This window comes from Psammomys obesus, unplaced genomic scaffold, assembly GCF_907164565.1.
Source record: "Psammomys obesus unplaced genomic scaffold, mPsaObe1.curated_primary_1811, whole genome shotgun sequence".
Classification (NCBI taxonomy): Eukaryota; Metazoa; Chordata; class Mammalia; order Rodentia; family Muridae; genus Psammomys; species Psammomys obesus.
The window spans coordinates 43,086,786-43,113,376 of record NW_026592118.1 but is presented as its reverse complement, the minus strand read 5'-3'; the positions used below and the strand labels follow the sequence as shown (position 1 = coordinate 43,113,376).

General features: G+C 41.9%; 1 protein-coding gene across 2 annotated transcripts in view; it reads left to right on the top strand.

Annotated features, from left to right (window-relative positions):
* The window catches only part of Cttnbp2 (cortactin binding protein 2), a 153,762-nt gene that overhangs the window by 105,003 nt on the left and 22,168 nt on the right, over positions 1-26,591 (top strand). For both annotated transcript variants that reach the window (XM_055612788.1, XM_055612789.1), the window contains 7 exons: positions 2,322-2,597; positions 4,510-4,605; positions 5,764-5,843; positions 14,288-14,374; positions 14,456-14,555; positions 22,462-22,614; positions 23,445-23,632. In XM_055612788.1, the coding sequence (XP_055468763.1) occupies positions 2,322-2,597; positions 4,510-4,605; positions 5,764-5,843; positions 14,288-14,374; positions 14,456-14,555; positions 22,462-22,614; positions 23,445-23,632 (980 nt within the window). The remainder of the gene's footprint in view (positions 1-2,321; positions 2,598-4,509; positions 4,606-5,763; positions 5,844-14,287; positions 14,375-14,455; positions 14,556-22,461; positions 22,615-23,444; positions 23,633-26,591) is intronic.

Genomic DNA, 26,591 nt, shown 5'->3' with positions numbered 1-26,591 from the left:
GAGAAATCTGTGTCAAGTCAGCAGGAATCTAGGGAACTGTACGAGCAGGACATGTAACTTTGACAGTCAGCAGTCTGTCAGAGACACTTTAAGTTACAGGACTGAGATGAGGTGAGGTCTCTGGGGAAGTGACAGTAAAAGCAGAAGACAGTTCTGAAACAGTCCATCATTAAAAGTCTTGACAAAGCAGAGGGGCTGCAGAGGAAGAATATTAAAGGGAGAAGTGTGGAGGGAGGTGTGCAGGGCATCCTCTGTCAGGAGCAGAGGACATGTATGTTAGATGCTGGTGGTAAGGTAATGGGACCAACAGTTGGAAAATAAGATAATGGTAAATTGGTGGAAACCCTGTTTTAAAACAGGAAAATTGCACATTTGGTTTTATGTTTTAATTATTTTATTAAAATTAAATTTTCATTTGTCTTATATAATTTTTAATTTATTATTTGAGATTTTTCACACACACCTACAATACATTTTAATCATATTCACCACTACTCTCAATGCATACTGGCTAACCTCACTTATGTCCTCCTTTGAACCTCATTTTCTTTCTTTCTCTCTCTTTTTTAAAGATAATACACCAAATCTAGTTATTACTGACCGTGTATGCACGGGGCCTCCACTGCAAGCATTTTTTTAATATTAAAGTATACTACCTAAGTGCTTCACCATGTGAAAATCTTTAATAAGATTCTGTTCATTGAAATGTATGGATTCTTGGTAAAACAAACTATAGCTGTGCTCTATCCTCTATGATTTTAGTACTTGAGTTTCTGAACATACATGGGAGGTAAACTCAAGGCAGTATCTGTGTAGAGACTATTACATTTTTACAAATTTAAATAATTGTTTTATTGATGTCTCATTAGGTGAACATTTTTCAGCACTTTCACGGAATGTCTCTAAAGTTTTCAACTTTGTTTTTGTAATAGAAATATTTATATTCCACAGCATGTTGAATATTAAAATTTATTAATTACAGTGATGAGATCATGAGACAAAATATTTAGGAAAAAAACACACGTGATTTTTTTTTCTCTTTTCTTGATGTAATGATTTTCATACAACAATCTATGAAAGCCATGAAATCCCAGACCCCACTATTAAAGAAAATGGATACAGTCTAAAATAGCAGGCTATCTTAAAGAAGCTGTGTTATGGTTTTATCAACATCCCACTTCTCCTTTCTTTTTTTTTTAATTTTTTTATTAATTACACTTTATTCATTTTGTATCCCCCCTCCCTCCTCCCCTCCCGATCCCACCCTCCCTCCCCTTTCTGCATGCATGCCACTCCCCAAGTCCACTGATAGGGGAGGTTCTCCTCTTCTTTCTGATCTTAGTCTATCAGTTCTCATCAAAAGTGGCTGCATTGTCCTCTACTGTGGCCTGATAAGGCTGCTCCCCCCTCAGGGGGAAGTTATCACACGTGATTTTTAATGAATGCAATTGAGCTTGTGAGAACAGAAGTGCATGGGTTCTAAGCTCTGGCAGCTGGTATCATTCTGACTGGAAATTTAGTTGGAAACATCGCTCTTGGGGTGGAGAGTGGGGTACAGTGGACCAGTAGAACACTAGCTTACTGTGCACTAAGCCCCCAGTGCCAATACTTGCAGGTACAGTGCTGAACAGTTATCAAATACTCCCTAGTATTACCATCTAACGCTGTGTTGAATTCATTACATCTCTTACAAACAAAAAATAATTTCCCCTCCATGATGATTCTATGTATATTTTCTACATTTTGTGGAAGACACTGAGGGATAGCAAGATCGGGGCCACTTACCAAGTTCGCATGGAGAGGAGAAAGCTGCTTCTGGGCTCAGACTCAGGACTGTCTAACTCCCAGGGAACCCATCTAAGCCTACTGATCTTTGGAACTGTATCCTAACTTGTTCATGACATTATATATAAAGATAAGGACAATATAGAGAACTCCAGATGGAAGGAAAACTCTGGTTTTCCCTCGTTTTCTGACTTTGCTTTCTTCTTCACCACCTTCTTCTTCTTCTTCCTCCTCCTCCTCTTTCTTCTTCTGCCTCTTCTTCTTTTGCCTGAGAATCTTGGTGAAGGGAAAAAGAATCAATGAAGTAGAAATGCCGAGATACAAGGAAAGATAAATGGTTCACTTTATGCTCCCAAAGAAACTGTGGGGAGGCCAGTGTTTCCTAGAGAATAGAAGGATCAGTTTAATGTTGAATAAGATAGCTGTCCTTTGATTTATTTTTTAAAATCTTTATATCTGCTTATTTTATTTACTAGCTTTGCTTTTCTTTCTATCAAGGCTGTTTCTAAATCTCCATCTCCTTGTTCTCCTAACAGATGCTCTTAAAATACCCTTAAGGATTTCCGTGGGTGAAATTCAACCAGGCAACGATGGTTCCGAGGACTTTGAATGTGAACACACTATATGCGCTTTAAATATCCGCAAACAGACATCATGGGAAGACTTTTCAAAAGCCGTGAGTCAAGCACTGACAAATCATTTCCAAGCCATCTCTTCCGATGGATGGTGGAGTCTGGAAGATGGGCCGTTTAATAACACTCCTGACTCCTGCATCGGTCTCGGCACCAGCAGTATACAATCCATCACGCTAGGTATAAGCAGCCTTGAAGTGAAAGAGAAAGTTGATCGTCCGGGTTTATTTGTGTTTGTGGGCTTCGTAGCCTGATCGCTCGCTGATGAAACACAGTCAAGGTTTGCTTGTGGCAGCTGCCAGTCCTGAAAACCTTGAACCTTCACAGTGAAGCCATTACATAATGTAGCCTGTTAATATAAAAAATGCTTTGATGCCTCAAGAAAGGCATCAAAGATGCCTTATGTCAGAGAATAAGTAGCTTGAAAGCCTTTGATGAGGCTTTGTTGTTGCACTTGTACTCCGTCTAAATGCAAGAAACTAACCGCAGTACAGATGCTTGCTTACACGTAGCTCGTGCACACAGCTCAGGATTTGCTCGCAGGCTCTCCCGGGTACACTGTACTAGACAACACCCTGCCCCCAGGACAGGAGCCCGGTGCGGTCTAGAATTGAAGGAACCCTTTACTGAAGATCTGTTCAAGGCTTCCACACGGGATAGGTCAGGGTGCTAACTGCTATTTCTACTGACAGATATTACAAAGAAAGAGATGAGATCTGTCTTCTGTTGCGCACAGTGAGTGCTCACGAAATATGCCTTGTCCATGGCTGCCTTAATTTTCTTCTTAGATCCAAATTAACATCTGTGAGAAATCCTCTTTGCAAGGTGTTGCTACTTTGTGAGAAGTACACACCAAAGCCCCACTGGATCATAACTAGGTATTACAGGACACACCCAAAGGTACATGACTATTGAACAAAGCAGTCAGAATTCAAGTCATTGGTTTCCTGAGAGGGAAACATGCATGTCTAGCAGTCCAACAGAACCATGTTTAAACAGAATGGGCAAAGTGAAGGAAAGGCACATTTTTACTGTTGATTTTATGTATCAGCTTGTAACAGAAGGTGTTTTTTTTTTTTTTTTTTTTTTTTTGAAGCTTGCTTAGAAATGCAGGTTCGCTTTAAAATACATTCCCACCAGCTTTAGAGTAACTTACTATGACAACTTTGGAATGGAACTATCGTTTTATAAGTTTTAAATTGTGTTAAGGAAGTAAGGCATGAGGGACTGTCAGGAGCACATTTGGCCCATCTAGCACAGTATTGTAAAGAGCCTGGCTTCATGCTGGAGCCTGATTCATGAAGAAAAGACAGAGTATCCTGAAGGAAGTGGTCCTGCGCCTGCTGTTGTCCAGCTAATCTGAAAACTGGTGACAGTGAGTGGATGTTTCCAATAGCCGACGAATGTGCTTTTGGGAAGAGTGGGTGCCAGATGGTTGGTTCATGCTTATCACAGAGTTGTAGCATGCCCAAGTATGTTTTCAGTTCTAAAAGTCACTGAGTTTTGTGACCAGAAGGCTTAGCTTAGTGCATGTCTCTAGCCAGTTTATAATTGGTGTCATTTTTTCACATTCGTAAGTGAATGCTCTGAGTCACAATTAAAGAGACTTCAGGTCAACTGATATGCAGAAGGCCTGTCAGTTCGTACAAGTTTTGGGGTTGTGCTGAGACAGAAAATCTGAAATAGTTGGTCTGAGATCCTGAAACAACACCAAAAAGTTCTGGAAATTTTGCTAGAAAGTGACCCAGAGACCAGATGGTGAAGGATCAGATGTTCTTCAAAGTGCTAGGACTTCATGAAGCAGGCAATAGTTTAAGGATATAAGATTTTTAAAAACATAACCTTGGAAACATATGGATAGTTTTTGAGATATTTCCATACGTTGCTGTTTTTAAAAGTCTAAATACTAAACACCTTTCCCTTTGACCTTGAATAAAAATGTCCTTGGGGAGTTAATTGCCCTTTGGATGACCTCTACCTTTGTCCTTGGGAGCCCTGGATTGTTTAGCATCTCACAGAGGAGACTGTGTTCACCATTATGAAAGTACCATTTAGGCTCTCCTTGACACTCTATTTCCCTTTCTTAAACTAGGAAGTACGCCATGGTCACCTGGTCACAGCTTCTCCCAGTCTCCGTGGGACTTCATGAAGAAGAGGAAGGTGGAGAAGGTCGCTGTTCTTTTGTCAGGTAATAAGTGATATTCCAGTACGGTGCTTGAGGAGCGAGTGCCTCCCAGATGGCTCTCACAGGGCCAGTTCCCAAACCTCAGTGGTTCTGTCTGCTCACTTCCAGCAGCACGGGTGCAACTCCTACAGTGGGGTGGCCATCTGAATTATCTGACTAAGGGGGGAGGATGACTTAGAAGTCATGTTTCTGTCACCCTTGGTTATGTCTGCCCCGCTCACAGGTTCCCGCTGCTCTCATTATGTCCCTCATTAGAAACGACCTAAAGGCAAACTGGCATGCTGCTGGAAGTGACAGGCCATGTTAAAGGAGGAATGTCTGTGTTACTGTCAGCTGCGCTGTAGGCCTGCTGTGATTGTTATAGTGGTACACATCGAGGCCGAGAGAGTGCCCACTGTTTTCATTTTGTGATTTTTAGCAGTCCAATAAGTTGTATCTTTGCTTATTTCTAATTTGTATACAAAACTGAGTCTCGGATTTTCTAATGTGATCTCTAGTTTATTAGCTATGGTGTATTTACTATTTCTCAGCCATGGCTTATAAAAGGCTCTTTATTCTTCATGTATCTCCCGTACTTACAAGTAGACTTTCAGAAAAAATAAGTGTTGACTAAAAAAGTTATGGTCTGATTTATATTTATGACAATTTTCTAAAACATTGATTGTCCACCCTAGAAAACTTATTTCAGTTCAACCAGTGTTTTGAGAGAGTGACAGAGCGTGGGTGGGGACAGAGACTAAAGGGAGACCCTGGACTTGTACATCAATATCAGGCAAGGCTAAAGCTTTCCAAAGACTGGCTTATCTGTTGGTTTTGGCTAACAAACAGTGAAGCACTGAGCCCACGAGCCGGCAGGCCCAGCTTCAGAGTTGCAGCTGGACTCTGGAGGTCCTGGCCATGATTGATAAAAAGGTCAGTGGGCCTCCTTCGGGGAGACAAGGATCAACTTTGCAACTTTCAGGCTCCTTGGGCCACTAGATGGTTAGTTACCAGTAACCAGTAAACAGGTGTCAAAGTCACTCTGATGTTTTTTAGCCAAATGTCAGCTCCTATAAGTCCACAAGTATCCCTTTTCCTTCACGGTAGCTTGTGGTTGTGTGTTCATCATCTGTTCTTAACAAGGAAAGGCCACTTTTTCTCCTCTGTGTGTATTTCTCATAGGTCCTCAGGAAGGCTGCCTGAGTAGCGTGACTTATGCATCCATGATTCCACTTCAGATGCTGCAGAACTACCTCAGGCTGGTATGTTGACACTGTCGTCACCACTACCATAACATCCATTAGGTGGTCCATGTGGATAAGACAGGGAGCCCACCCACTGGGTGCTCTGGCTTTTGGTGTTGTTTTCCCCAATGCCCCCCTCCTTGGTATACAGTTCATCTCCAGCCTAGATTTCTGTTATCATGATCCAGGTGTCTATTTCTTTGACCCAGAGAGATTACCTGTGATTACTAAAGTGCTTTAACTTGGATAGGAACTTGTTGTCTGCTCCTTAACAAGGATGTGCCAGCAAATCATGGGCCGAAAAAGGAGCAGACATGTATAGTAAGATGCCTTATTATAAGCTCTTTTTCTCCATTTATTAATTTACTTAATCACTTTACATCCTGACTGTAGCCCCAACTCATCTCCTCCTAGTCCCTCTCTCACATACCCTTTTCCTCTTCCTCTCCTCAGGGAAGCAGCAGGGTAGGAGGAGGGATGTTCTCCATTGGTACCAACCTGCCCTGGCAGAACTAGGCTCATCCTCTCCCACTGAGGCCAAACAAGGAAGGCTGTTTAAGGGAATGGAAGCCAACAGCAGGCCTAAGAGTCAGAAAGGGCCCCTGCTCCAGTTGTTGGGGGACCCACCTAAAAACCAAGCTGCACATCTGCTACATATGTGTAGGGGGCCTAGCACCAGTCTTAGCATGCTCTTTGGTTGGTGGTTCAGTCTCTGTGAGCCCCCATGGGACCAAGTTAGTTGACTCTGTAGGTCTTCTTGTGGAGTCCTTGACCCCTGCAGCTCCCGCAGTCATTTCTCCAGTGCTTCCATAGGACTCCCCAAGCTCTGTCTACTATTTGGCTGTGGGTTTCTGCATCTGTTTCCACCAGCTGCTGGGTCAAGCCTCTTAGAGGAGTTATGGTAGGCTCCTGTCTGTAAGCATAGCAGAGAAACATTAATAGAGTCAGGGACTGGTTCTCCCCCATGGGATGGGTCTCAAATAGGGTCAGTCTTTGTTGGGCCACCCCCACAAACTTTGCTCTATCTATAATTTAAAGTTAGGTAAACAAGTTCACATCAGTTGGACTGTTGATTTGGCCCTTCTCACAGAAACCAAATAACTAGCAGTTTAAAAGGACTGAAGTTTTTTGATGCTGTTTGTTTGTTTTAACTTGCAGCTGGGAAGGGGGACATCCAAGATGGCGGCTCCAAGTTCTTAGCACCATATCCTCCTGTTAACTGCTTACAAGCCCATGAACCAGAATCTTAGGTGGTGCCCCTGCTAAGCTGGTACATATGACCTGCTGCATGAAGTATAACCATGTTCCCTGCTGAAACTAGGCAGTGTGTTACTGATAGGAAGAAGAGGAACGTGACCATTGACTATAACAGTAAATTCAGGCAGAAAATAGATAAGTAAATATAGAGCATCCACTACATATTTTAGTAGACTTAGATAATATACCAAGTGTTTTTTACTTGTCTTACTTATTCATAATGTCCCTACAAAATCAAAATGTTAATCAAAATGTTACTTACATTTTAAATAAGTAAGGCAAAGAGAGATTAAAACGATCTTACAACCAAAGAGACACACACATAGTCACGGATGGAACCCAAATTATGGAAGTGCCTCAGATACCCTGTGTCTGTGTGAGATCTGCTGAAACTGACATAAATAGCATAAGACAGTGAGTAAATGAAAGTTCTGCTGGCTCCAGCCTTTTAAAAATAGTTTGACTGTGACTTTTATACAAATTTTTTCTGTTAGATCTAAGTTAATGTTTCTGTAAAAGCACTATGTACTGATAAATCTGGGCTCAAAGTCTGGACCCAAATCATACTATGAGGCAGGTAAAGCTTAATCAGGCCTCTCTGGGACACTTCCACTTTTCTCTCTTTGCTTTTAATTGTTCCTTTTCCCTCAAAGCATCAAATATACCCAAGAGAAAGAGCTCCAGTTTATTCCTTTACTTAAAAGAGAGCTGAGGGATTGGCCCCCGATGGTCAGGAATATGAGCCTCAGGCTGCGAGCATAGCCACCTCCTCTCCTCATCTCCCAATCTGTGTTAAGCAAGGTTTTGACCAAGGGCTTACCTGTTTCAATCCAAAAGTATGACAGATTTAAAGAGCTGGGTAGGCTTTATGTCTTAGGGCTACTGTTACTATGGTGAAACAGCATGACCAAAAGCAATTTATGGAGGAAAGGGTTTCTTTTGCTCACGGTTCCATATAATAGTCCATTATCAAAATCCATAAGAGCAGGAACCTGCAGGGAGGAGCTGATGCAGTGGCCATAGAAGACTGCTGCTTACTGGCTTGCTCAACTTGTCCTCTTCTGGAGCCCATCACTACCAGCCCGAGTGTGGCCATAGCCACAACGTGCTGGGCTCTCCGCTAAGAATCACTAATGAAGAAAGTGCTTCACAGGCATGTCTATAGCCAGGGCTTGTGGAGACAACTAACCCCCTTTTCATCTTGACAATAAACACATCACTTTTCAATTAGAACGTTTCCTTTTACTTTAGTGGTTCTGGTTTCCTGTTAATCACAGCCAATTTTTCAGCTTCAGCTGATCAGACACCACAGATTCTTCACACAAAAAGCCAGGTAGATTCTTTGTTTCCCTCTGAAATTTCACAAACCAGACCTCTATCCTCTGTCCTGCTCTCAACATTTGTGTCTTCCAAGATCCTAGAGAACAACCCTCTGTGCTTTCAATACTCAGTGGCTTTCCTAGCCTGGAGTTCCAAAACCTTTCCCCAGTCTTCCCAAAACAACATAGTCAGATCTGTCATAGGAATACCCCACTCCTGGTACCAGCTTGTAGTTAGGATCACTATCCCTGTGATGAATTGCTATAACCAAAAGCCACTTGGGGAGGGAAGAGTTTATTTCAATCACAGTTGTGTAAAACAGTTCATCATCAAGAACAGCAAGGGCAGTAACCTGGAGGCAGGAGCTGATGCAGCAGTCATGGAGGAGGGCTGGTTTGCTTAGCCTGTGTGTGTTTGTTTGTTTGTTTACAGAACCTAGCGCTATCAGCCCAGGAATGGCACCACCCACAATGGGCTGGGCTCTCCCCCAAGAATTACCAATTAAGAAAATGGCACTACAAGGTTACTACAGCCTGATCTTATGGAAGCATTTTCTTAATTGATATTTCCTCCTCTTAGATGACTCTAGCCTGTGTCAAGTTGACATAAAACTAGCAAGCACACTTTATTTTGTAACACTTCATTCCATTAAGCAGAAATACGCTCCAGTGAGCTGACAGGGAAGTATGATTTTGTAAACGTAGAAGAGCTAAAACTAAGGCAAGAAGATTGCTGTAAATTTAAGGGCAGCCTACAAAAGTGAGGTCCTATTGCTAAACAGAAAAAAAAAAGAAAAGACTGATTTTTATTTGACATTAGTGACCAAATATGATACTGGCTTTTATACTTTCAGTAAACTAATGTATACGCTACGTGACTTTGCATATATAAATTATAATTTCCTTGTGTTTACTCTATAAAGAGGAACCTCAAAAATGCGCACAAATCTCAAAATAGAAAGGAATGCAGGTTTTTTTTTTTTTTAATATCTCAAACGCAGACTTCTAAGTCATTCATACATTCTAACCTCATTGGTAGGTCTTCTCAAATTTCAAGCATCACCAATTATTGTTACTAGTTTTGTGCTTTCTCATCAAATAATGTATAGTTGCATCACTACTGTTTCAAATACGCACCTCACATACCTGTGAGTGACTTTTGAGACTGGTGATAGAACAAGTTCCGGAGAAGTTTATGTGACTAAGTTGACAGTAACAGACATTCGTGTCTCAAAGACAGTAAATAATTTCTTTGGAATTGTGTGTCAAAAGAGGTCAAAATGAAATGCCTAGCTGTAAAGCATGTAATTTTAAGAGACAGCTATCCCAATTTTATTGGCACAGTAAAGTCCTTTTATTTTTCCAGTCTTTTTTGTAGTTAATGTCTCAGCATAGCTGGCCTGAAACTGTCTCTGGGCAGCACTCTTAACTGAGACTGTGTCTGACAAGTGGAACACCAAACAAAAGTTGAGGTTTTATTGCCTAAAAATACCGCAGATCGGAAGACACATTTCACTTGCCTCATGTACAGCAATGAACAGCTCTTGTATTAATTCCCATTATGTGGAAACGCATTGTGGGGTGATGGGAATGACAGAAGGGACAGGCCATCATTGAGAGTGCTTGTTCCCAGAATCACTGTGCTTTGCAGAGCCCCTTCATGACATGTGATGTGTGACCCCAACAGAATATAAAAGGCACAGGAATAAATCAGATTAGCATCGAACATGGTAACGAGGCCAGGGTCCCTTTACTAACAAGCCAAAGTGTCTCACTGCAGCAGAATAATTCTGGTGACTGACTCAAGCTGTAATTTTAGAAGTTGAATTTGATCTCAGTTTTTCAGGTTTCCTTTCAACACAAAATCCTTTCTAATGGCAGCCCCCTCCAAAACAATATTAGGTTACCTATCAGTCTGTCTCACTGTAGCGCCCTCTGCTGGAAGCATGAAGCATGCAGCATGGTTTTACACCTAAGAGTTTGACATTTGGAGAAATGTGATGGAATAATTCTGAAATGGATGAATTACTTTCTTGACACTGATTTTCATATTATACCATTCTCAGTGGACTAGCTATAATTTTATTCATTAATTAATTTTTGATGGATTTCAAATGGTAATCAATATGCCTATATATCATTTTGATCAAAGGGAAAAAATCAGCAGAGGAATTGGGAAGGAGATCATTATCGGAAAGCATGTGTAAAACCACAAATGACCAGAAATTCTTACATTTCTTGTCTCCTTACCTACACAGTAAGCTTGTTTGCATTCTATGGTACCTCATGGGAGATATTCTAAAGCATAATCATAAAGAGTTTACTGCTAGTAAAAGGTCCTTTCAATAAATTTTAAATTTTTTTCTGTTCTTTGCACCCTAAAAAGTTTATGTGAAAACAGATGAGGTGTTGGCATTGAAGATAGCTTATCTCTGGTGCTGGATCCTTTGCTGTCCTGTGATCTCAGAATCGGCCTTCAGGAAGTGTAGACGGCTTGACATGGGAGCTGTAATGAATAGAACACTCTTGTTTTCAGCAGTGAAACAAGATTAAATTGCAAGGCCAGCTGAAAATCTCAGGGGTAAAATGTTCCGTAAATCCTGGAAATCTGTATCCCATTTCACTGGTGTGAAACAATCCGTTCTTTGTGGAAGAATTTCTGTTCAGCCGTTCAGAGCGATTTGGGATTAATTTGGAGAACTGTAGAGTTCAGGTTTAGAATTGCACCTGGATAGCTCGTGCACAGTTTACCAGTAAGGTGCTTTTTGAAAAGTGACAAAACCTCAGACAAACAGAACTGAGGTCTCCATTAGCGAAAACCTGAGACTTCCAGGCTGCCTTTGGAATATTAGGCTCACTTCTCTGAGGCCTCCCTGAAATTAGTCAGGAAACACCCCTTCTGTATCATCTTCCCAGTGATTCAATATTATGAAATTGATACCAGTGGGGGGGGGAGGGGGCTGCACAGTGAGAGTTTCATCTACTTTGTCATTGTGAATCCTTTCACATCCATCAGAAAACGTAGAGACATCTAGGCAAGAAGTTGGTGAAGCTCAGGAAGACCTTGCTGAATCCCAAAGGTTGTGTTAATCTAGGGGACGTTGGTGGGGCTGGCGAGGAGCAGCTGTACTTCATCCTTGGGCGCTTACCTGTCTTGATCAGGATCCTGCAACCGTTGTTGGACCTACAGTTTAATCAGTGACTTATAATCATGAGTCTGTCATCCACACAGTGAACCAAGGGGCTTCAGCCAGCAAAGCGTAGCCCAGTTGTGGCACCCACTTCTTGTGTTATTGTAACAAATTCCATGTGGATTTTCAGCGTTTAAACAATAGAAATGTGATTGCTATACCTGTAGGAGAATACTGTCATTCTGAACATGCTGCTTTGACAAATGTAATAGACTAGATAGCATACAGTAGAGATTTAGTCACACTTCTGGAGGCCAGGATGTTCAAGACCAAGGCACCAGCCAATACACTGAGGTGAGGGTCTGTTTCCTGGTTCTAGATAGTATCTTCTTAATGTGGCCTAATGTGGTAGGAAAGGCAAGAGGTTTGCTCTGCTGCATTTCATAAGAGTACTGATGCCTCTTGTTCTAATAGGGTTACTATTGCTGCCATGACCAAAACAAGTCTGGGAGGAAAGGGTTTATTTTGCTTACAGTTACACTATTCATCATTGAAGGAAATCAGGGCAAGGACTCAAACAGTGCAGGAACCAGGAGCTGATGCAGAGGCCATGGAGGAATGGTGCTTACTAGCTTGTTCCTTATGGCTTGCTCAGTCTACTTCCATTTTTTTCCTGGAGTGTTTCCTTTTTAAAAAATATTAATTGCAGTTTATTCACTTTATATCCCACTTTATAGTCCCTTCTCTCATTCCCTCCCAATCTCACCCTCTCTCCTTCATCTCCTCCCATGCCCCTCTCCAAGTCCACTGATAGGAGAGGTCCTCCTCCCCTTCCCTCTGACCCTAGCCTATCAGGTCTCATCAGGACTGGCTGCATTGTCTTCCTCTGGGGCCTAATAAGGCTGCTCCCCTCTAACGGGGAGGTGATCAAAGAGCTAGCCACTGAGTTCATGTCAGAGACAGTCCCTATTCCCATTACTAGGGAACCTACTTCGATACTGAGATGCTATGGGCCACATCTATGCAGGGGTTCTAGGTTATCTCCATGCATGGTCCTTAGTTGGAGTATCAGTCTCAGAAAAGACCCCTTTGCCCTGATTTCTTGGTTCTGTTGCTCCTTTTGTGGAGCTTCAGTACCCTCTAGGTCTTTCTATCTCCCCCTTCTTTCATAAGATTCCCTGCACTCTGCCCAAAGTTTGGCTACTTTCTTATATAACCCAAGACCACCAGTCCAAGGACAGCACCACCCAAAATGGGCTGGGCCCTCCCACATAAATCATTAAGTAAGAAATTTCCCTACAGGTTTGCATATAGCTCGATCTTATGGAGGCATTTTCTCAATTGAAATTCCCTCCCCTGAAATGACTCTAGCTTATGTCAAATTGACATAAAAACCACCTAGCCTAGCTCTCAAGGGCACCATTTCCTAATTCTATCACTTTAGACCCAGCCAGAATTTCTATATATGAATGGGAGAGGTCAAGTACTGTTCCTAGCCAAAGAAATAGCTGCCCCTCCCCCAATTCTCCAGAATACAAAGAGATAAAATCTCTGTGAAACCCATGCAAGAAAATTGTAGTAAAATCTGCCCTAGGATTACTAGTAAGTGTTTAAAAGAAATTGGGTGAAATAAGGAACTAAACAAGTAAATAAAAACTACTGTGGTGTGAGGGTGTATTCAAGCCAGCAAAGAGAAAAACTGTGATACTGAATGTTGAGTGTTGTTTAAGACCATCGCAAGGAGCTCTCTCAACATGTCAACCAGAAGGTCGGAGGTATAGCGATGGCATAAGATGACATATGGCCTCACAAAGACCAGAGAGAAGCATTGTAGATATTCCTTAGAAATAGAGAAAACCAGTAGATATTACCAAAACATAATGAGAAAAATTTCCTAGGCCAGCCAAAAAATAAAAATAAAAGGCCCGACTTTATGGATTCTATTTAAGATTGAGATTAAAAGGCAACAAATAGAAATATTTTGTCAACACTCTTAATAACAGGTATGATCCCGTACCTTCTTCAGGATTTCCACTCAAAAATACAAGTGAGAACAATTATTCCTCAGTAATCTTCAATTTCAGTTTTTTTTTCCCCCCAGGATTCTTATGGTACTATAACATCTCAGCCTAGAAACAGAACTGTACTTTCCAGAATATTCTCATGTTTCTGGTGAAGTCCGTGCTTCAGTCTTGATTCTTGCCTGCACATCTGCCATTGGCTTGATAGGCCACCAATAACACAGCCTTGCCATTGCTGTGTTCATTCTATGGTTCTCAGAACCTTATATTCCCTAGGCAGCTGCAGCCACTATTGTACCTCGTATAGTATTATTAGTAAGTTCGTATGGAAGGCTTGCCAATAACAGAACAGTATTTAACTTCAGGGGAAATTCACTCATGGCTATCAGAAACATTGTCTTTCATACCCTAATGCCCAGTCCCAAGCTCATCATCAGGAGTCCTCTGAAGAATGAGTCTCTTTAGCTCATAGTGTAACAACTGGCAGGCAATCCTTTGTGTGTAGTCCTACCCTGAACATATTACTGTAGCTTCTGTAAGTACATTTGAGTGTCCTGGGGAAGGGGAGGCACAGTTCAAGTTTTAAAGGACTTCACGTCTAGTAAATGCTGCTGTTCTTTAGTAGCTTTATTCTTTTGGATGCCTGATGATAACTGGGAGCTCTGTCCTTGTGTACCACCCTTTCCCTTGTGAAACCAGCAGATTCACCTAGGATTCTTCTTGGTTTGGAACAGGTTGAGCAGTACCACAATGTCATTTTCCATGGCCCAGAAGGAAGCTTGCAAGACTACATAGCATATCAGCTTGCCCTCTGCATGAAGGTATTGAAATTTTCTCACCATTTCATTTTCTTTGAAAACTGAGGAGACTATAGAACTAATATCCCTGTCTTGTTATCACAGCACAGACAGATGGCTGCAGGATTCCCCTGTGAAATAGTGAGAGCCGAGGTGGATTCAGGTTTCTCCAAGGAACAGCTAGTAGACGTGTTTGTCAGTAATGGTAAGACCCTTTCAGAGAGCTGCTTGTGACTCAAGGGCATGTCCTTCACTGAAGCTGTTTCAGGGAAATAACGTTTATAATTGTTCAACTTTTTAAAAAATGGTTTTTCGAGACAGAGTTTCTCTGTGTAGTCTTAGTTGTCCTGGACTTGCTTTATAGACCAGGCTGGCCTCGAACTCACAGGGATCCACCTGCCGCTTCTTTCCTGAGTGCTGGGATTGGCGGTGTGCACCACAGCATACATCCAGTTGTTGGGTAGCTATGGGGTGAAAATCAGGAGCCCAAGTGAACACTTGCAAAAACTATTTGTCTGTGCTATTGTGTTAGTTGGCCATCCTGAATTTTCTTCTTTCCACTCACTGTTGTGAGCATACCATGCAAAGGTCAGCAGTAGTATAGCAAAGAGAAGAGGTGGTGCAAGCAGATTCCGCTTAGTAGAAATTCATGTCACATTTTGACATCATCTAGAATTTGTGCAACATGATGATAAAAACGAAATAGACTGAGGCTTAAGTTTGCCATTCACACATTTTCTGCAATGACATACTCAGCACTCTCATACCAAGCAAGCTCCCCTGGGTCTTCAGCTGGCCATTGCTGTGCCGTTGATTAGCATTTTGGCAAATGCATTGCATGGGCCAGTTTACTCATTTGATCTCTGCAGCAGCCCTCTGCAAGTAGCTGTCATTGTATCTCTTCCCACAAACAGGGCAGCAAAGCCACATGTAAACATTTATTAGTATAAATCATTCATGAAGTCTTTTACAGCTTCACACCCCAAGTTTTAGCACAGTTGAAGCTAACGTAACTCTGCATGGCATAGCCGTGACACAAAGCTGAAATGGATTCAACTTTACTTCCAAGAGGATCTAGCAATAGGCCCACTTGGGGGAGAAGTTATAAGATTCAAAGAGGCTGAGTTTATACATTCTAAATATGACTAGAGAGGGCTTGTCTTTGGGTTGTGATGAATGGGGTTACCCTGTGGCCCAGGACTCAATTGGGCAACTTGACCAAGCTTGGGAAGACAAAAGTCACCTGCAGATTCTAAGTCATGAAATAAAATTAAAAACAAGTTTGGAGAACAACTGAGGATTCTTTAACCCTTGAAGTACACTTTGGAAGTAGGAAAATCTCCCAGAATCTTAATGTCTACCTGCAGCACAGGCTGGTCTTCGACCAGAAAGCAGGAAATAGATACAGGACACTATTTTCTTTCATGCTACTTCAGTGGAAGCTAACATTTATTAACTTTCACTCTGGCATGTCCTGACTGATAGCCTGTCTTTGTAACTGGCAGCTCTCTGATAGACCAGACCAGTCATTGTCCCTGATTTTCTTGAAAGCAATTGAGATGCTGCTGCTTCTTCCTGGTGATGCCGCAGCGAGAAAATAGACTAGGACTAAAACTCCAGCATTCTGGTTGGAACTTGGCCTTCTCAATCCCAACTAAGGCTCTGTAAAAGCTCTCCTGTGCTAACCAGCCATTTAATTATTTTACAAAAGTTTCCTATGGTTTTTCAGCTTTCAGGACAGTGTCATATCAAGGTGAACAGTATGAAATGTTTTATTCTCACCTAGTCAGTATAGAAGGTCAAGTACAGACTGAACTCTGCAGTAGGTGTAGACAGCCAAAAAAGCTGGAAAGCAGCGTGTAAAGCATAAAGGATGCAAAAGGGACCAGCCCTACACAGCCCAGTTGATGTACAGCTTCATCCCAATTTGGAAACTTGGAGAAAAGCTCCCTGTCTTAAAACTCAGCTTCCCTGGATGGGTTCTCTGACCCTTCTCAGGTAAAATTCTCCCCTAGGAAACATCCATAGAGTTTATTTCTGTCTCTGCGCCTCACCTAACTATAAAGTTAGCAGCAGGAGATATCGGGGGCTTTGGTCTTACACTCCATGTTACATCATGAACTCCTTGAGAGCTACTTCTGTGGCTTATACTCTTTTATATGCTGGAATGACAGTGAATGGCCTTATGCAGGAAGAAACACTCGTAAGAAGAAAAGAAAGAAATCCTTTTTCCTGTTCAGGAGTATTTGCTTAAAATGGAGGTAGAAGTATGACCAGACCAGACAGGAAGTAAAGCTAGAAAGTATTCTAACTTAGAAAATGCAGTGTTCAGAGGCTTTTTTGTTTTGTTTTGTTTTTACTTGTGATCAAACCTAGCTGTACCACAAGCCATAAGGTAAAGACTTTTACCTTATGTAAAATAAGTAAATAAAGTAAATAAAATAAATAAAAATAAAGTAAAAATAAGTAAATAAATTGAGTAAATAAATAAGGAGAGATGTTCATCTTCACTTTAACTTCAAAGAAAAAAAAGAGCAGAAAACGGTGCATCATCTCTTAATACTGTATTTGTCTTAGTGATTTATAAGGATCAACATTTTCCTTCAGTTTTTGATAGCAAAACCAAGACCAAAATGGTGATGTTTCTTGATGCCCTTGTGTACAGTGACCGGTCAGTAACCTGAGTTCTTTAGGCCCCTCATTTGCCTTCCTCTCCATGGCTCTAAGTTCTGCCAAATCTGATCTCTGCTGCTGCTGTTGCTGCTGCTGCTCTCCAAAGGACCCCTTCCTGCCTCACCATTTCTGGCTCAAGTGGCTCTGAGGCCTCCTCAGCCCTTCTTATTTGCCCTCCTCTTGCCTCTTCAGCAAGTCCACCTCAGTGATTCTTTGAAGATCACTAGGAGACAAAAACTTTCACAAATGATCCCTGATATTATACTCCAAAGACTTCAGAATGAAAGACTGTTCTTAGACTGTTACGTAAAGAACACTGTGGCCTATTCTGTCAACTATCTTGTGCCTACTTCTCTGCATGCCTGAAACTCCCTCCATTGCTCTTATTCTTTCAATAGGACCCACTGCTGTTACCTTGTGACCAGAAAAGAGGTTGTGTGGAGTGTACCTCAGTGGAAAAGGTGGGGATAGTGTGGCTTCTGTTCAAGGCATGACCGGGAAGCCCCAGGAAAGGTTCCTGGGTCTGTGGGTGTCTGTGCTTTCTTCATGCAGAACAAGCTAGCCAGGAATAAGCCTTTAGTGAAAGGGTAATGGGAGGCCTCAGGGAAGGGAAGGTAGATCCCTGGAGTAGAAGGAGCTCTTTTAGCTTGCTGTACTCTAGTTTTCAGAATAATGAAGTATAGGGCTTGTCTGTTAATACTGCATAATGCAGTTTTAACAAGAAAAGGAAACAATCAGATGGAATTGCAGAGAAACAACACTGATATGGGATGTTCTGTGTGCTAATGGGTCTTGGCCCTTTTTTTTTTTTCCTGTAAAGCTGAGACATGCCCTTTGGGTTAGACCAGCATTGGAATGTTGAGTTTTATCCTCCACCAAGCATAGCACATATTTGTTTTCATCTGCATGTCTGAGGGATAAAATGAGAGAGGAGCCATTAAGAAAATTACATAAAAGAGCAAAGCAGCCCAAGAAGCTAAGAGGAGCAGAAACTCAATAAACTTAGCGTTAAGAATCCAAAACGTACATGAAGAGTAAAATGAAATGAAGCCAGTGAGGAGAGGAGTAAGAACAGAAGAACGCCAGGAAGAGCTTGTAGATGAGCATAAATCACTGTGCGTTCGTGTCGTTCGAGATGACATTCCCCTTCTCGTCTTACCGTTTGTGAGAGCCACAATACGACTCTGCTATTTGGCTAGGACGGTGTGAATACGTATTGCAATTGGCTCCGGTTCCTCTGCAGTCCAAGGAATGAAGCTGGGTCATCGAGACAGATGGCATTTTAAATTACATGTGACACAAAGAGGTGGGGGTGGGAAGAGAAATCTAAACATTAGGTCAGGATTTTCAAATAACACTTCGAATTCCTTGGAGAACTGTGTAGAAGTAAAAAAAAGACTGGAATTACTGTAGTGATGGTAGATGAATATGCTAATTAAAGCCTCCATAAATGAGTTTACCTCATTGGGCCCTGCATTACTGGACACTCTTTGAAGGCCTTCCCTGCATTCACGAGCTTTGTCACACTCAGAGCATTGTCTCTGCCAGAGACTGGAGTAGGAAGTGTATGAAAGGGCTTATTTTCAGTTCCCAAAGGGGTGATTATAAATTAAGGTTTGGCTACAGTAGCGGTATGTTAACAATTTTCAGACAAAGAAGTGTTGCTGTTGAATCAACCATGTAGGATTTTAATTGAAGACTATACAGAACTGAGACTGAGCTGTGAACCTCGTTGTCCAGTTCAGATTGCCAATCTCTACAAGAGAAAAAAACAGGGCTATTTCACTCTCTGTTTAAAGGATAAAAGAGTCGTTTCAGAAATGCTGCATAGCCTGAACTAGACACATGCCATTTCTCATGGAAACTAAAAATTACCTTTGTACACACTGGACTAAGACAAGTGGCCACAGAGAGAAATAGGTGATCCAGAAAGTCATGAGGCCAACAGTGTTAAAAACACTTTTCACGAGGGATAACCTCACTACATGACCCTGACAGACCACGATAAACATGAATGAGGGAGACACCTAAGGTCAGAGTTTATGAACAGCCACACTCACCCCTCCCTTTTCTTCTAGGCACAAACGTCAAGTATCTGCTTTAAGTCATCATTGCAATCTTTTCTAGTGGATCAAGAAAACCAAGATGTCTTTTCCCAGAAGTCTTCCTGTTCTCTTGCTCTCTACAAGTTCAGTTAATTTTATAGCTAGTGTGAGCCTTTCCCCTTATTCCCTTTTTATCTATCTCCCACCACTACTGTTCCTGAAACCTCAGACCTTTCATATACCTTCAGCACATTCCTTTCCCTAGTACATTATTGGTCACATGCTCTCTGCCTCCACTAACTATGCAGCCTCTCCTTCCACGGGAAGTTCAAGGTTGCCTTTGGCTTTTCCTCTCTGCACTGTTCCTTAAGATTAAACGCAGACTTACTGTCTTATCTCATAATGACTTTCCTTTATAGAAGTACATCTTCTTGCACTATCTACTGGATAGAGGCTTTCCTCACCTCTTGCCTTCCGCACAGCAATTACAGATCCTGTTTCTTTTCTGTTTATTTTTTCCCCCTGTAAATCTTCTTATACTGAATGAGGTCTCAGAGCAGCAGTTAAATCCTCCTTATCCCCATCCTTAAACATTCCTTAATCCTTATCCTTAAACATTTCCACCAATCAACAGCAGTGGTGATGAACTCCCTCACAACTCAATCTGTGTCTTCCACATCCCTTTTCCATCCCCGATTTTTGGGCAAGGCAGCGCATCTTGGCCTTAGTGGTACCTTCTTGTCAGGGGGGAACTTTCACAAAATTGCAGCACCCAGCACATCTCTATTAACCAAAATCACTGATAATGCAGGGGGTGTATCCCAGATGATTTTACCATGTGCTCAGAGGGAAGCTGGCACCACTGCTGTGTGGCTGCTGACCACAGAGGTGAGGTGACTTCTTGCACCCACAGAATTGGTGTGACACCATTGAATTAGTGTAGCTCTGAGTTCGTCACCAAGGTACTTTCTCCTACAAGTGTGCTAAGGTTGGATTCAATAGACCAGTCCCTTCTAGGACTAAGCTGAAACAAGCTACCAAAGTTCCCTGTCTTAAACCCAGATGGTCCTCTGCCAGCTGTCAACTTGCCACCGTGCCAAATACCTCACACTAGCTCTCATTTGGAATACCCTTATTCTTCCCTTCCCCAGGATATAACTCCTTCCTCACTGGCTCTGAAACCTTAATCTGATCACTTCTTAGGGCCCAGATGTCTTTACATCTATGGAAGCCTTGCCTTTTAATGCTAGGAATATCTGAAGAATGTGTGATTTAAAGGCCAGTCAAAGGCCCTCTGTGGTAGGCTCCTATTCTGTTCCCTGTTTTTTTTTTTTTCCTCTTCCAATGTCCATCCCATTTGCCTTCCTGGATGAGGATTGATCATCTTACTCAGGTCCTCCTCCTTGCTTAGCTTCTTTAAGTGTATAGATTTTAGTATGTTTATCCTATATTATATGTCTAATATCCGCTTATAAATGATTATATACTATGTGTTTCTTTCTGCTTCTGGGATACCTCACTCAGGATGATGTTTTCTAGTTCCCACAATTTGCCTGCAAATTTCATGATTTCCTTGTTTTTAGTTGCTGAATAGTATTCCAGTGTGTAAATGTGCCATAATTTCTGTATCTATTCCTTAGTTGAGGGACATCTAGGTTGTTTCCAGATTCTGGCTATTATGAATAAAGCTACTACGAACATGGTTGAGCAATGTCTTTGTTGTATCCTTGAGCATATTTTAGATATATGCCTAGCAGTGGTATAGCTGGATCTTGAGGAAGTACTATTCCTAATTGTCTGAGGAAGCACCAGATTGATTTCCAAAGTGGTTGTACATGTTTACATTCCCACCAGCAGTGGAGGAGGGTTCCCCTTTCTCCACATCCTCTCCATCATGTGTTGTCACTTGAGTTTTGATCTTAGCCATTCTGATGGGTGTAAGGTGAAATCTCAGGGTTGTTTTGATTTGCATCTCTCTGATGGCTAAGGACGTTGAGCATTTCTTTAAGTGTTTCTCTGCCATTTGTTATTCATCTATTGAGAATTCTCTGTACCACAGAGGGCCTCTGAAAGACTCTACCCAGCAGGGTATCAAAGCAGATGCTGAGACTCAACCAAACTTTGGGCAAAGTGCAGGGAATCTTATGAAAGAACAGGGAGATGAAAGACTTGGAGGGGACAGGAGCTCTACAAGGAGTGCAACAGAAGCAAAATTTCTGGGCACAGGGGTCTTTTCTAAGACTGATACTCCAACCAAGGACTATGCATGGAGATAACCTAGAACCCCTGCACAGATGTAGCCCATGGCAGCTCAGTGTTCAAGTAGGTTCCCTAGTGAGGGAAACAGTTCTGACATGAACTGAGTGGTTACTCTTTGACCACCTCTCCCTGAGGGGGAAGCAGCCTTACCAGGCCACAGAGGAAGACAATACAGCCAGTCCTGATGAGACCTGATAGGTTAGGGTCATGTGGAAGGGGAGAGGACCTCCCCTACCAGTGGACTGGGGGAGGGACATGGCAGGAGAAGAGCAAGGGAAGGTGGGATTGGGAGAAGAAGAGGGAAAGGGCTACAACTGAGATACAAAGTAAATAAATTGTAATTGATAAAAATAAAATAATAAAAAAAGAAAAAATAAAGGCCAGTCAATGTTTTTTAACTGTTATATCATGAAACGTACATATGAAATATACCACATAAACAGCAAAGAATAATTTTAATTAAATTAGCCATTTAGCCACAGAAAAAGCCAAGAATGTAAGCATCTTCAACTTCCAGGAAGTACCTATATGCGCGTCCTCTTGTTCACAAAACCACCACATCTCTATCCTTTGTAATCATATATTTTTAGCAATTTTGGAGATACTAAGTAATAAATTCAAGGCCTCACATTCAGCAGGCAAGCAATGTACAGTGGAGCCCCACCTCCAGTGCTTAATGTGCTTTTATGATTTTGTTACCTGTTTCTAAATGTGCAGATTAAATATTTAGTATCAATATTTCTCAAATTTTACATACAATGAAATCACATCATGAATATACCTAGGTGACTTGCTTAAAGAATTGTTCGTGACAACTTCCTGTGTTCTGAGAGTTGTCATTTCTAGTGTGGGAAAGGACCCCCTTTATTTCATTTGCCTGAGCCCTTGCTTCTGGATGTTGGCTGGACTCTGTCAAGCATTAAGAGGGGTAGCAGGATTTGTGCAGCTTCAACTGTGTTGAGCAATACCTCAGAAGTTCCTGCACCTGTAGCCCTCAGCCCCCCAGCACCTTCCAAGCATGCCCACTTCACTACAGTTTTTTTGTAACTGCTACGTTTTCTTTGTTTTGCAATTTGTGCCAGTTTGTGTAGATTTTGCACAATTCTTAAAGTCTGATTTGGTTTCTGACCACAGCTTGTCTGATCCCAGTGAAGCAGTCTCCTGTTAAGAAGAAAATCATCATCATCCTAGAGAATCTGGAAAAATCTTCATTGTCCGAGTTACTAGGGGACTTCTTGGCACCTCTGGAAAATCGCAGCACTGAAAGCCCGTGTACTTTCCAAAAAGGTAAAGAGAGAACAGGCGAATCAGCCAGCTTCCACAGCATCATCACCAGTGGTTGGGGCTACGCTTCATTTCTAGGTTCTTAGCCTCTTTTACAGGAGTGGAACAGAAGCCCACATGTGTCACAGAATAGCAATTTTACCCAAAACCAATAGTACAGATTAAAAAGGAGATAATTCTCAAGATTTATGAAGGGCCACATGAGCGAAGCTCAAGGGTTCTGATTATTGTTTGATGAAGTTCAAGACAATATGAGTTTGGTTGCTAAGAGGTAGCAAAGTGGTTAGTTCTCCACTTTGATGAAAAGACTTGGATTATATATAGGCTTTTTCTTGTTCTGCAGCCCCTTCCCATAAGGCACCTGATTTTAACAGAGGTCCAATTATGCATAGGTATAGAGTAAGTAGGGAATTCTCCCTAAATGTTTGCCTGACACAATTTTACCTTACAGTATAAGCACCCAAAAATAGTCTAGGGTGAATTTGGCACTGCTCAGGGTCCTCGGGTTTTGTTCCAGGACATGTCTGGCTAAAAAAAGAGCTTTATCCAAAGGGTTACTACGGAGATATGCTATTTCCATTGTGTAAAGCAGGTATACACACAGCTCAGTGCAAGTAAAGGTTCTAGGTCACTAGGCACATTGTTCAGAGGGGTGTGTACCTAGCCCAAGTCAAGAGGAGTCCTAAGCTGCTCAGTTACTCCTCATGTCCTCCTGTCCTGGTACCCATTTAATCTTTCTCTTCTCAAAGTACAAGTTATATACTTCATCTTCTTGATTTGCATTTGCACAAAACATAAATGGCTGAGGTTGAATTATGGCTTGGTTCTTGTAGGAAATGGAACATCCGAGTGCTATTATTTCCACGAGAACTGCTTTCTGCTGGGAACCCTTGCCAAGGCCTGTCTCCAGGGCCCTGACCTGCTGGTGCAGCAGCACTTCCGCTGGGTTCAGCTCCGGTGGGATTGCGAGCCCATTCAAGGACTGCTGCAGAGGTTCTTAAGAAGGAAAGCAGCCAGCAAGGTAACAAGCAGAGCTACAGCCTGGGGAGGTGGGAGAGGGGAGGTCTTAGCTGGGCTTGAGTGCCACTTACTGTGTGGCCCCAGGCTAGAATGGGCTGAGTATCCCCAGGGTTGAATAAGAGCAGAGAATGTGGAGCTCACGACAGGTTCTGCATCATATCGAGAACAATAAAATGGGTTTCCCAGTTTCATTACTGAAGAATGCAGGTAGAATTTGTAATAGTTTGGGGATAATATCATGTGGAAGAAAAAGTTAACAGGTTTTACTGGTGTTATCAATAGTTCTTAAGGAATCTTACCAAGCACTGTTTAGGAATTCACTCATACTGCAGAGCCTTGAAGACATCACCTCCCCCATTTATGCCGTTTCAATGGACAGCTTTTATGCTATAACGGTAAATGTTTCAGTGTGCTTGTTTTAAGAATAAAAACACTTACAAGAATGTAGCCGTGCTGATGAAATGTAAGACATTATTTAATAGTCTGGGACTGGACTGATAGCCGTGTGTTGTCAGAGTAGATTCGTCACCACAGAGCTTCATTTGGTGGTGTGTCCTCGCTTTATCCTGCACACGGGCAGCACTTAGACAACAGCATCCTTTCAGCAACAGCCTGTTCGGAGCTACTGATAACCAAACAGCCCTCCTCGCCCAAAGTGGACCTGAAAGAGCTGAGATAATACTTGACACCATGCTGTCACTTCAAGGCATGTGGAGTCAGAAACTAGGGCACAGGAACATGTAGTGCCAGCCTCTCTGTTGCCATGGAGAAAAGCATCTTTTCTAGAGACTCAAAGAAATATTAAGCTTCTCCGTAATGTTTCAGTGATGATAACTGCCTATGCCATAGCTCTAGACTGTGGCTGCAGCACCTCTATAAAGACCAAAACTTTGTCAAGGACTTATCAAAACTCTTTAAGTATGTGAATGTTCAAACATGAGTGAGTATGGCGGGGAGGCAGATAGGAAGAGCAGTGTGGGTAAAAGTGACTTTTGGTAATTTGGTGAATAAGATCTGCCACCAGTGATTTGTATTGTTACCTGAAATTCCTAACTAGAGAAATCTCCTGCCTAGTCAGTGGGGTAAGAACTTGTCCTTCCGTTAATTTTAATTTTAGCAATATTGGTACTTATATGTCATTGCTAACGGTAATTTTTGTAAGGTTTTGATTCTATACAAGTGATACACCCCTGCCAGCTCTCAGATAAACATAGGGAAAATGGAGTTCCTGCTGCTCTTGTCCAGAGCATTTGAAAGTGGGACACAGAATAGGGAGCAAGAAGAGTGAAGCTTTCTGTTTCCCACAGCCACTTCCAAAGCTAATCAAATAAATTCCCTGGACTGAGCACACAGTGGGAACAAATGATTACTACAAAACATCAGAACTTCAAAGAAGTCTTGGAGCACGAAAAGCCTAACCCTTAGAGGCATTTAGAGGCATATTGGGGATTGATAATCATCTCTTCTCCCAAATCTTTCAGCGATATTAGGAAATACATCTTTTAAGATGCCAGGCTTCTTACTAATATTTAATAAAAATAATTAAAATTTTAGAGAGAAATTGGCAGTTAGCTCTCTGTAAGTATAATGCTGATTATCAGAATCCTTGGTAGGAGAATATCGGAGAAAGAGACAGACATTTAGTTCTTTTCTCTTTGGAGGAGAATGGAAGTCATAAAAGGGGCAAAGATACGGGCAGCCCAGGAAGCATCTTGGCAGAACTGCTGCTGACCCTGACAGGCTCTTTTTCCTTTCCTTAGGCAACTCATCCCTTCACATAGAAATCGCCAAGATTTGCATTGATCCTTCTGTGAATTATACTTATCCTCTAAATATATTACACACTTAAGCGATGTATTTTTATCGTATACGCCCACAGTTCCCTCCCAACTTCAAGTACACTCTTTTATTGTCAGTAACACGGAGAGCTCTGCCCATGTGTGTGGGTATAAGGCCAGCCACTCGGGCACTGCAGCCAACAAGTCGCCAAATCCCCAAACTGAGTGACTCCTTACCTCAGCAACCATTAAGAGCTAAAGCTTCCTCTGATAGGGGTGGAGACTTGAGGGCCTCTCCCCATCTATGCTGGAATTTTGACTAGCTGGGTCTTGCGCAGGTAATCCCCACTATCTCCTGTCTACTTCAGTCCCATAATGACCTGGGAAGGCAAAATCATTATATGGATTGTCTTTCTTACAAAATACAAACTTAACGACTATTTCTGACTTTCCACTAATTGCGATTTCTCCTAATAGTAAGTCAATCTTTGTCTTTTGGGGAATTCTCTATACCACCAAAAGAAAACTTGATTTTTAACAAGTCTAATTTTAAAATGCTTTTACTAGATCACAGAGTTAAATTCTCACACTTAATACTCTGAGAACAAATTCTTTTATATTTAAAACACACATTTAGGAAAATTAGCATTTTAGCTGGAACCTCCCTTTTAAGGACACTGTTTCAAAGTTAAGGCGTAGTACAAGGCAGAGATGTCACAGCTCCAGACTTACTGTCATCACACACACACGGATGTGAGATAGTCATCATTTTTATTTCTATTCAAAACGTTTTTGAATTTTGAACACCTGCTTTTTGCCAGGCCCAGTGAGGTTCTCTATATTCACGGAAATGATAGTTTATTCCAGTAATGTTTTTTCAGGATTGGGGCCACATTTGTCTTTATCCTACATACTGCTGTTTTGTCCTAAGTCTCATGCAGTCAGCATAGATGAGTGTAGTATCATCTTCATGCCTAACCAAACTCAGTGCCTCCTGCCCCCAAACATGGCATCTGCCATCTGCTTCTGACTTTTTGGTTGCAAATTATACAGACTTAGAAGTCAGTTTCTGCATCTTGTAAAGTCATCGCCCTTTGGCAAACCAGTAACAGCTAGTCATAGTGGAAAGTGATTATCAGAGCACTCTGTACTGGCCAGGGTTGAAAATACAGGCCTGTAATG